At 35.9% G+C, this 11,359-nt stretch overlaps 2 protein-coding genes across 2 annotated transcripts; both read right to left on the bottom strand.

Annotated features, from left to right (window-relative positions):
* Positions 1-1,212: 1,212 nt before the first annotated feature.
* LOC117926024 lies at positions 1,213-1,763 on the bottom strand. Its single transcript, XM_034845115.1, has 2 exons — positions 1,482-1,763; positions 1,213-1,353 (listed from the first exon to the last, which is right to left on the bottom strand). Exons 1-2 carry the CDS (start codon positions 1,761-1,763, stop codon positions 1,213-1,215), a joined length of 423 nt encoding a protein of 140 aa, XP_034701006.1.
* Positions 1,764-4,191: 2,428 nt separating this feature from the next.
* On the bottom strand, positions 4,192-8,143 carry LOC117926609 (G-type lectin S-receptor-like serine/threonine-protein kinase At4g03230). The gene is made up of 8 exons (XM_034845764.1): positions 6,834-8,143; positions 6,248-6,748; positions 5,964-6,134; positions 5,640-5,839; positions 5,345-5,555; positions 5,010-5,247; positions 4,766-4,916; positions 4,192-4,677 (listed from the first exon to the last, which is right to left on the bottom strand). Exons 1-8 carry the CDS (start codon positions 8,080-8,082, stop codon positions 4,369-4,371), a joined length of 3,030 nt encoding a protein of 1,009 aa, XP_034701655.1. The 5' UTR covers positions 8,083-8,143; the 3' UTR covers positions 4,192-4,368.
* Positions 8,144-11,359: the final 3,216 nt, after the last annotated feature.

Here is an 11,359-nt window from a genome sequence, read left to right as displayed (position 1 = left end):
AGTCCCAATTCCAGTAGGAATTTTCATCAAAGTGCACATCTCTACTTATCACAATTTTCATTCTACTCAAGCTATAAATTCTATAACCTTTTGATTCTGCTGCATACCCAACAAAAACACCCTTCTCAGCTATTTCATCAAGCTTACCTCTCTTGATAGATGGCACATGAAGGTAACACAATGAACTAAACACTTTCAGGTGCTTGATAGAGGGTTTTACACCAGACCATGCCTATATTGGTGTTTTGCTCTGAACAGACTTAGTCAGTAGTCCGTTAAGCAAATATACTGAGGTGATAACTGCTTCAGCCCATAGAAGCTTTGGTAGCTTCTTCTCGAATAGCATGCACCTCGCCATCTCCATTACCGTTCTGTTTTTCCTCTCAGAGACTCCATTCTACTATGGTGAGTATGGAACTGTCAACTGGTGTACAATTCCAACTTCTTGACAAAAAACATTGAACTCTTTTGAGGTATATTCACCTCCATTATCAGTTCTGAGCACCTTAACCTTCTGGCCACTTTGAGTTTCAACCATTTTCTTAAAGCTTTTGAACACAAAGAGCACTTGTGATTTGGTTTTTAGAAAATAAACCCAAGTCATTCTATTGAAATTATCATTAAATAGTGCAAAATAAACATTGTTGCTCAATGAGGCTATGCTCATTGGTCCACAAATATCTGAATGAACTAATTCCATCTTGTGAGTAACTCTCTTGGACATATTTTGAGAGAATGATTTGCGATGCTGCTTCCCTGGCTCACAACTTTCACAAGTTTGATCATTAACTGTGATTTCAGGCATGTCTTCAACCATACTTCTTGCATGAACTTCAATGACTTCAAGTTGAAATGACCATATCTTTTGTGCCAAACAACACTCTCATCAATCTTGGCACTAAAGACATGACCTTCAACTAAATCAAGCTTCAAATAAAAGTTATTTCCATTCATTTTAATTTTTGTTATCTCTGTTCCATGTACATCAGTGATAAAACAAAAATTTTCTTTAAAAGAGACTGCATATCCTTTTCTTGAAGATCCTTCAGGTTTTCTTTTGTTGTTCTTAAAGAAATTCTTTCCTTTCAGGTTTCCAGAACTCTTTCCCTTATGATTTGCTCAAAAAGCACCTTCAGTAGCTTCAACACCTCTCATTAAGACCCTTTGCTCCTGCGCATGAAGCTTGCTGGTTAATTCTGCAATTGTGAGACTTTACAAGTCACAAGACTCTTCAATTGTAGAGATCTTGGCTTCAAACTTTTGAGGCACTGAAACCATGATCTTTTCTACCACCTTTTGATCTATAAATGCCTTGCCAAGAAGCCTCATTGGTTTACAACATCCATTAACCCGCTAGAATAATCTTTCACAGATTCATTGTCTTTCATCTTCATCAATTCAAACTCTCTCTTCAATGTGAGGAGCCTGACAGTTTTGACTTTGTCACTGCCCTTAAATTCACCTCAGAGTTTGTCCCATACCTGTTTAGGTGTTTCCAAGTCCATGATTTTGGTGAAGATGTGGTCTGCAAGTCCTGAATGTAGGCAGGTGATGGCTTTGTCTTTCTTAAGTTTTTCCTCCTCATATGCTTTCATCTGAGCAATTGTAGGATTTGCTCCCAATGGTGGTGGATCAGCTTCAGACATCACAACATTCCACAAACCTTGAGACCTTAAGTAAAACCTCATCTTGACAACCCAAATGTGATAATGTTCACCATTAAACACTGGAATAACAGAGGAAGTACTGCTGGAAGTAGACATTTTTGCACCACAACTGCCTGAAAAAAATAAATCACTCAACCTCATTGTGTTTAGCACTCAAAACACTCAAAGAAACTTTGCCTCACAACCCGTAGGAACAGGGCTCTGATACCACTGTCAAAATCTGTAAAATAACTAGAATTTGCAGAGAAAAAATAAATAATTTGAGAGTTAAGAATTGAAGGAAGGCACACATCTATTTCACAAATGAGAATGCCTATTTATAGGCTTACAACCAAACAGAAATTGCAAAAAAATCTCAGCTACTTTCACATTTTATTGGCACTACTTCTACTAACTGAAAACAGAAAATTATGGAGCAAGAATTTGATATGAAACAATAACAAAGACTAAGTCTAACTAAGACTTTTTCAAACTTCAAAGGCAAACTCTCATGAGTTCTAACATAACATGGCATATGGGTTTTGGGTTTTTCAAGTGAGGGAAGCCTATCATAGCATTTAAAAATGGATCCCCGTAGTGGCCAACACCATAGGATGATAATTCATCATGGTTCTTAATCATGATCTTTATTAAATAGATCAAACCCAAGTACGATACAGATAATAATCGGATTAGAAAAACATAAATTCATCTAATTATTTAATAAACAATAAGTCGTATAATTCATTTAATTAATCTAATAATCATACAAAATTAGGTCTTATACAAATCTACACGATTAATTTCTTAATCTAATATGTTTATAATTCAATTAATTTATTTATTTAAAATCAAATTTTAAATAAATCAAATATAAGTTAAATGAGTTAGGGTTAATCATATTAATCAGTATGATTATCAAGTTGGTCAATTAGGATCAAAATTGTGTTTGACTAATTTATTTAAAATAACTTATTTATTAAACGAGTTATACATATTGACATAAATTTAATCCTTAAACCCACAAAAAATAAATTGAATTTGAGTCGTGTTAACGAAATATATTACACTTTTGACACTCAGTCTACGTAAAGAAAAGATGTTGCATCTTGCCATTAGCTAAGCTTAGAGCATCCAACAACTGACTATAAGGGTCCATATCTTAGGCTAAATTGAATGAAAGCATTATATTATACAAAACCCCCTATGCTGATGATGGTGCAAACGCCAAATTTGACTTCCCAAAGTTGTATAATAATGTATTAGTTGTGTCTATTGTGCGGAAGTTAGGTACAACTTAGTGACATGTGTGTATGGGGCTTGGAATCTAGTGAGAATCCATTGGATAGGAGTACAGAATGTCGGCCATGAGCATGATCTAGCCATCCACATTTCTCTGTGTCAGAGGGGTCAGGACCATGGAAGAAAATATCAAAATATATTACTGATATAGTATTAGAGGTTATAAAAACGATATTTGATGAAAAAAATATTATTCTAACAAAATTATTTTAAGAAGTATCGATATATATGTGATTACTGATATTTTCATCTTTGGTCAAATTAGTTTTTGGATTTACCCATATATGACATTTGAGATTCAGCTTAAAAGTTGGATCAACCCACCTGATCACCTAAGCTTATAGAATAGTTACAATGAAAAAAATATAGTTATATGACATGGAAACACTTGAGTCTTCATTGATTTCCTTTTCAGATTGAAAACTATTAGAAAAATTGATAGTTTTTTATTCTTCAATTGTCATGAAATTGGTATCCACAAAACCAAAGAAACACCCTAAAACTAGTCCAAAATCTTATCTACCCCACATAAATTACAGAAAATTATCTTAACAGCAACCAAATTCCTAAGTCTTTGCACAAAATCCTATCCAAGAGAGATCTTTTAGATTTCTTATCCACTCTGGATTGACTGGTAGAGACTTTTAAACCAGGGTTGTGCCACAAGCTCATGAACAAATAAAATTGGACAAAGAATTGAATGAGTGGATAAACATCATTGTCAATGTTTCTACTTGAGCGAGAAATACGTTAGATTTCTACACTTCTGAATAGTTGCCTTGAGTGATCCCTTGGTCCCACAGTATTTGCTTCCCCCTTTCCTCGTGGTTTGGGAAAAGGACATCCACACAGTTTGGTGTAGGAACCACCCTTTCCTTTGCTATCCATGATTATTTTTCTTCCCAATAATAAGGAAAACATTCATCAAGGCCCCATGTGAAAACTATTATTGATGACTATAGGAATAGAACTATTCAATTTTTCCCATATACAGGACATTGGATGGATACTGAAAACAAATAGAATTACATTAAAATGTATAAGTGATGTATTATAATTCATTTTCTCATCTATTTTCATGTTTTGATTATTTTAACGACGATGGGATGAAATTAAATATGATTTTAACAGAAGTGAAACTTGTCTCGTAAATAGGATTCCATATTGATTTCAAGAAGTATGTGGAAGGATATCGTGGTTAATTTATTTATTTTTTCATTTTCATTTCTATTATTTTTAAATATTGAAATAACAACAAATACTCATTTCAAATTTATATTGCTAGATGCATACAAATATAAGAACTGAAGCACCAAATTCACTCCTATTCTAAGAGGAATAAGAACATTGATTTTCATTCCCTACAATCAAGTACCGAACATGGCCTAAAACGTAAGGGTTCATGGGAGATCCTCCTCGCCTATCGACCTTCTTCTATGGTGGCTAGGAACTCACTATTCAAGGATGCTTCTGGTTTGCTTGAAGAAGAAGCTGAGCTGGAAAGGTCTCTCCTTACGACAAAAGCTGGTTGTTTAGGAACTGGGAGTGTGGCAGTGTCACTGCTGAGCATTACAACTGCAACTGCCATGGTGGGACGGTCACTTGGGTCTTCTTGCACACACAACAGCCCTACATTCACGCACCTCAGAAATTCATTTGTTTTACATGTTTCACTTAGTGTCTGGTCCATCAACTCCAACACCCTGTCTTCCTTCCACAGCTTCCATGCCTGGGAAAGTTTGGACGTACAAGGGTTTCATGGCATATATATAGAATGTCCAAAGGATCAATGCAAATGAGAAATTCAAAGCACTTACATGGGCTAGAAGGCTCAGATTCTGGTCAGACTGATAAGATCTGGTGTTCCTCTTCCCGCTGATGATCTCAAGTACCACAACACCAAAGCTAAAGACATCAGACTTTTCTGAGAAAAACCCATCCAATGCATACTCTGGAGACATATAGCCACTGCATTGAACCAGTTAAAAACACTACTCGGTTAATTGGGGATGCAATCATGCAACTACTTGCATTTTACCATACACAATATGCAGTACTTACTAAGTTCCAACTACTCTGTTTGTGCTTGCTTCTACTTGCTTACTCTCAAAAATCCTTGCCAAGCCAAAGTCTGAAATTTTGGGATTCATCTCGTCATCAAGTAGAATGTTGCTTGTTTTCAAGTCTCTATGGATAATCTTCAATCTTGAATCTTGGTGAAGATAAAGCAGCCCTCGAGCAATTCCCAAAATGATATCAAATCGCTTCTCCCAGTTCAGTAACAGGCATAGAGTTTGATCTTGCAATGTTCCCATTGGAAAGCACGACTTCAGACATGTACACGTTGTAATATGGGAGAAAAAAAAAAGGAACTTTTAGGCAGGTTAGAGGCAAACCAAATATGAAGGAGTCTAAGCTTTTGTTGGGCATGTATTCATAGAGTAAAATCTTCTCATCTCCTTCAATACAATAGCCCAAAAGTCTAACCAAATTTCGATGCTGAAGTTTGGCAATTAACACAACCTCGTTCTTAAATTCCTGTAAGCCTTGTCCCGAAGCTCTTGAGAGTCTCTTTACTGCAATTTCTCGCCCTTCAGGAAACTTTCCCTAGATGCAATAGCGCATGGTATTAGACAGACAAACCAGAAACCTTGAAATGAGACTAATGTGGAAATTAAGGACTATTATTACTTTGTAAACTGGCCCAAAGCCCCCCTGTCCAAGCTTATTTGCATCTGAAAAGTGATCTGTAGCAGCCAGTATGTCTTCTAAGTCGAAAAATGGTACGTCAATGCCTTTCTTATCATCTTCTTTGAATTGCTCAGAGTCTATTAAGTCTTTCACACGGCTCTCGCTATGATACAAGTGAAGCCCTGGATTTGTTCTGTTTTCTGAATTCAGAAACAAGACTACGTTATGAAGAAGTCCCCTAAAAATATTATCAATTCTGCCAATCAACACCAAACAAAAAAAGACCAGAAGTTAAAACGGTGGCGCAAATAGCACAAAGATTACCTTGCCTTTTGGAGATGGTTCTTTTTCGAAAATAAGCAATACAACCAATGATGCATAGAAGTGCAACTACTACAACAGCAGTTACTATGCCTACCACAACTACCAGAGCCGAGGATGATGATGATGACTTCTGGTTTGCACGTGTTGGAGCCTCCGCAAGATTGCCACCATCTGAAACAAAGAAAGACCACTCTCATTCATGGAGAAGGCTGCGCATCCGCCATTACTAATCACTGTGTCTTTCAATGCAATTTAGCAATATGCTTGCTGAAAAGCATCCTCACCTTGTGTACAATTTAAACTGGAGCTGTTCCATTTGAAGTTTTGATTACAAAAGCACCTTCTCTTTCTATTTTGCGTTCTGCAACTCGAATTTGGCCAGTCCTTGCAGTCTGTTGTTGAGTTACAAACGGGCTCTGGTGGTGGATCCCAACTTATTTCAATTTCATACTGACCTTTCATAGGCATGCTGGAGCTAGAATTTCCTGTGTCAGCATTGCACCAGCTAGCTATTCTGAAAGGTGGATTGAGCTGCAGTATCTGCGTGTCTTGTGAATTTCGTGCTTCGCAGTTATCAATATCATTCACTTGGATGAGAAACTTCGATCTCTCTGGAGTGATGCTGGTTACTCGGTAGCTGCCATTAGATAAGGCGAACCAGACTTGGTCTGTGGCCTTGTCACATCTGAAACTGAAGTACATGGGATCACCACAGTTTGGTCCAGTGCTTAGTGGATAGGGGATCAAGTTTGTGCCACAAGTTTCACAATTTCTTACTGTTGATTCTGCAGAATTAGAATGAATTTCATGATTTTCCTCATTAACAATCAATTAAATTCAGAAGTAGAAGGGGGCAAACAGAGAGGATACCTATATCTGATTTGGCGACACGGAGAGAAAGATTATAGCCATCTGTGTTATACTCCTGAAGACTACCGAGATCTTCAGACCAAATCCAGCACTTGGGAGGGGTGCTAGCACGGCCCCTTTGTATCGTTCCAACTCCAGCATAAGCTTGACAGCGACAGGTCTTAAGGCACTCTCTTCGGCATTCACTTTCATCCTTACCCGAAAGCTCAATGTCATACTTTCTTACTTTAATCATCTTCAAGATCAAGAATGTGTCCCCACAGAGGGTTGTCTTTTTAGAACACCCACCTGAAAAATCTCCATTAGTCCATCTCTCCAGCGAGTTAGGCTCGAATCCAGGCAAACATTTGCACATAAATGCATTGTTAACATTGCAAGAACCGAAATTCCCACAAGCATTCAACACACTGCATCGGTCTTGCGGCGCCCACCAGAATGCAGACCACTCCTCCGTATAATTATCCCAAACTAGATATCGTATTTCCCCGGTGAAATTCATCACCAACCGTGTATAAGAACTGCGGACAAATTGAGACCCAGTTGGTTTTCGGGTCTTGCTAAAATTGGATAAGAGCTCGGCTGCTGCAGAACTCATTCCTTCTGATTCCTCACTTCTCCAATATTTAACAATTGATTCTTCAAATATGATATACTGATCTTTATCATCATCTTGCTTGAAAGTATAGCTTCCAGGTGCAGGGTCAACGGGGCTTACCCATGAAGTCAATGTTAAGTTTCCCTCCATAATCATCCCAGGAAGAAAAGTATCAGTTGGGTTCTTGAAACTCTCCCAAAGAATCTTCCCAGATCTGTTGTCCCTTAAAACAAAGTTCCCAGAATCCATGACCTTGGCCACCCTACCCATGGAAGATGAGCTTCCAAGATTAGTAAACCAGTAAGCTGCTCCACTTTCATTCACTAGCTTGAGGTTACCGTCATCTGCAATGGCAAGAGCTCCAACACTGTCGTCAGGAAGGGGGTTGTCTCTATTGGCTACCCATACAACTGTTCTCTCCTTCAACCCGTAGTACCATATGCCAATGTATTTTCCATTGTTGAACCCTCCCTTGGGAATAAAGAAGCCCAATTCAAAAGTTTGATTGGCTGAAACAAGAGTTCCTCTACCATCATCAATAAGCAAATTGTCTGGTGTGATGGTATCTCTAGCAGAGCAGCACAGGATAGAACACAAGAAGAAAAAGATTGCATGTCGCATTGAGTTGCAGAGATTGAAACCATTAATTTTCATCTAGTCCTTTGCAGGATAGAACCCAAGAAGAAAAAGATTGCAGACAGCATATGAGTTGCAGAGACTGAAACCATTAATTTTCATCTAGTCCTGTTGCCCACCATTTTTTTTAATGGTAAGAGTACGAAAAGTTTGGTGGCATAGTTGAGTGTGGGGTTGCTGCTGCTGTAACGCACTCTCAATATTATCATAAATAAATAAATAAAGATTATTAAAAAAAAAACCTCCATTGTATCTAGGTTGACATCTTATTATGGGAAAAGAAAGAAAGGAAAAAAAAGCACTGCAGAATTAAATAAAAAAAATCCAAAAAATTAAAAGTGAAATGGAAATTCTGCCCCCTTAAAAAAAATATAAATTTAGTTTTAATTCTTTTTTTAAATAAAAAAACAATAATGATAATTAAACATTATTAATAAAAAATAATACTTACCTTTGAGTATCAATGATATATTAAGATTTAATTAAAATTTAAAAATATATTTTATGTTAATACCTATTTCTTCCCTTTTTATCCTATCTTTATCTCCTTTTTTTAGCGGAACCATTGTTCCAATTTATTTTGCATTAATTCAAATTATATGAGCTTTTTTGTTTTATAATAAACCCTTCAATGAAATTGACTTTTTAAAATTTTGTATTTGATGGTTTATAAGCTTTAATTTAATGGTGGGTTATCTATAGTTTTAATCTTAATATTTTAAAATTTTTTATTTTTTAAAATTGTAACATTTAATTAAATAATAAATTATGCTTTCTTTAGTTTTTGATGATTTACTCTTATTGAATTGTTTATATGAAGTGATTGTTGGGACGTTATTTGTTTTTATTTTTGGCTCTGGCCAGCCGTACCACCGAATTGTGCCAGACGGGGGCATCACAGCCGGAATGGGCCAAGACCAGAGTGGCCTCCCCAGGATTCAAACTTGGGTCCTAAATAGAAAACACTACCAGTAGAAAATGCAGAAGAAAAAATGCAAGAGTGAGGGGCTCGGTCTGCTATTTAAAGAGAGACAGCCCCTCGGTATTCTAACCGCTCAGCTGCACCGTTATTGAAAAGACACGCTGCCTGGGAATTCCCAGAGACGGCGGCTCATCATAAATGCTCTTCTCCCTCTTCGCCTCCGCGCACAACGTGACCCAATGAGCAGAAAAAGTAACCTCAATTTCAAAAATAATCATTTTTAACCCGCCCATTTTGCCCGGGCAAAATCGACAGGTTAAAAGGGGGGCATTGTAGGGACCCCTCCCCCTGATGACACATGGCGCGCATTTCTATCCGGAGCAACTCCATTCGGACTCTCCCAAGAGGACACGCGGCGCGCTCCCCTATCCCGGACTCCTTCAGGGAAAAGCACACGGCACTCGCGAACATCACATCCGGACGATAGCATATCCTATCCGGATATGTTGTCCGGATCATTGACTAAAGTGAGCATGCCTTGCTACGTCATTCCGACAGCCTGCCACAGCCCACGTTCCGCCGCCTACAGAGCGAAAGGACAGGAATGATGGCAAGTCACTTCCCACGATTTCTAACAACCGCCCATAGGGTGATGATGGTCCTGCCACCACCTAGAGGCATCATGATGAGCCAAAAAGTCTTCCCACCATTAAGACGGAGGCAAAGCTTCTGACACTATATAAAAGGACTTTCACACAAGGAGGAAGGTAAGCTTGTTATCCCTGAGAAAAAGGCTGATAACTTAATCTCTCTAGCCATGGCTAACAAAACCATCGAAGGGTGTGTCCGGACACCCTGTCCGGACATCTTTTGCAGGAACAACTGAACCAGAACTCAATCTTGGTTGAAAGCGTGCGTCCACTTGACAGCTACGTGGATCCCTAGGACGCAAGGCCTCAACAGTGATAGCTTATGTTTTATTTTAATTATAAAGCTGATGCACCTTAATAAAATATTTTGACTATAAATAATATCGGTAAAGATCTCTACACATATTGTGTAATATATTTGATGAAGACCTCAACATATATTGTCTACTTTTGAGTCCATTAGCTTTTATATTCCTACTAACAACATTGTTTACATATTCCAGATAGCTAAAGGTGGTCATCCTCGTGTTTTCAATTAGGAATTAGTTTTAATATCACTTAACCCAACTCATGTAACCTTATTTTCTTTAAACCCATTAATCCTCGCAACTTTAAACCCTAACAACAAATGGGTCACCCCTTAAAGTACTAAAAATTTCTTATTCAAATTATATGAAATATTATATTCGATCATTTATATAGACACATTGTTCTCATCATGACCCATAGGGTTTATGGATAGTCAAAACTCTACATATTTTTTATTAGGGATTAGCACAACCTACTAGACTTCTTGATTTTACGTATACTAAATGCATCTCTTATAAGTATTACAAATTCTCATAAGAGAATTTGAAAAAGGGAAAAGTGGGTTTTTCCTCACTAATTTAAAGATATATAGAAAAAAAACCTCAAATTTTATAAATAAGTTTTACCTTTATCAATTTAAAAATATTTTAAAATACATACACTTTTACATAAATCAGATAATTATTTTCTAAAATAGCACTTTACTTGATAATATTAAATAAAATTATCAAAAAATCATTTATCATTTTAAGTTAATAAAAGTACATTACAAACAAATATATTATAAATTTTTATTATATAATATAAGGTACAAATCATTGTGGAAAAATTCAGCATATTCCTCAAGTGATAAATAAAATTTGTGTTAATTCTCTAGTTAATAATGATTTTATATTTTATATTATATAAATTCCTTTATCTTCTTACCTTTATTTTTTAATAAAATTGAATAAAATATTTGTTGATTTACATCAACAATAAAATAAGAAACTTTAAAGAAAAACCTAAAAGTTAAAAAATATAAAAATAAAATATCGACTTTCACTTTGCCTACGCTTGTTAAAAATCTAGATATAAAAAAAAAAAATACAATGGAAGTTAATATTTTATTTTATTTTATTTTAAATTTTTAAATATTTTGGTTTTAATTGCCTTTAATTTTTAAGTATTTTAGTTTTAATTGTATTTTTTAATTTTTTTAATTTCTTATTTTATAGTTCCTAAGGATGTTTGTTTTTAGAGAGAAAAAAAAAATCTTATTCAAGTCTCACAGTTAACAGAATAAAAACAGAACTAAAAAAAAAAAAATTAGTTTTTTACAATTAAACATTTATGTATCTACTTGTTAATCGGTATTATTGACATAGTAAGTGCAAATAAAAGGTTATTTTAGAAAAAAAATTATCTAACTTAA

The sequence above is a fragment of the Vitis riparia genome, chromosome 12, assembly GCF_004353265.1.
Source record: "Vitis riparia cultivar Riparia Gloire de Montpellier isolate 1030 chromosome 12, EGFV_Vit.rip_1.0, whole genome shotgun sequence".
NCBI classification, from domain to species: Eukaryota; Viridiplantae; Streptophyta; class Magnoliopsida; order Vitales; family Vitaceae; genus Vitis; species Vitis riparia.
This window is presented reverse-complemented; position numbering and strand designations above follow the sequence as displayed.

Bases quoted from the DNA above. Each gene is read 5' to 3' on its own strand.
- LOC117926024 (XM_034845115.1), bottom strand. From the start codon at position 1,763: ATGTCTACTTCCAGCAGTACTTCCTCTGTTATTCCAGTGTTTAATGGT. The intron at 1,354-1,481 runs GTATGGGACAAA...AGATTATTCTAG, and splicing joins ACTTGGAAACACCTAAACAG to CGGGTTAATGGATGTTGTAA.
- LOC117926609 (XM_034845764.1), bottom strand. From the start codon at position 8,082: ATGAAAATTAATGGTTTCAATCTCTGCAACTCAATGCGACATGCAATC. The intron at 6,749-6,833 runs GTATCCTCTCTG...CTAATTCTGCAG, and splicing joins TGTCGCCAAATCAGATATAG to AATCAACAGTAAGAAATTGT. The intron at 4,678-4,765 runs GTAAGTGCTTTG...AAACTTTCCCAG, and splicing joins ATCTGAGCCTTCTAGCCCAT to GCATGGAAGCTGTGGAAGGA.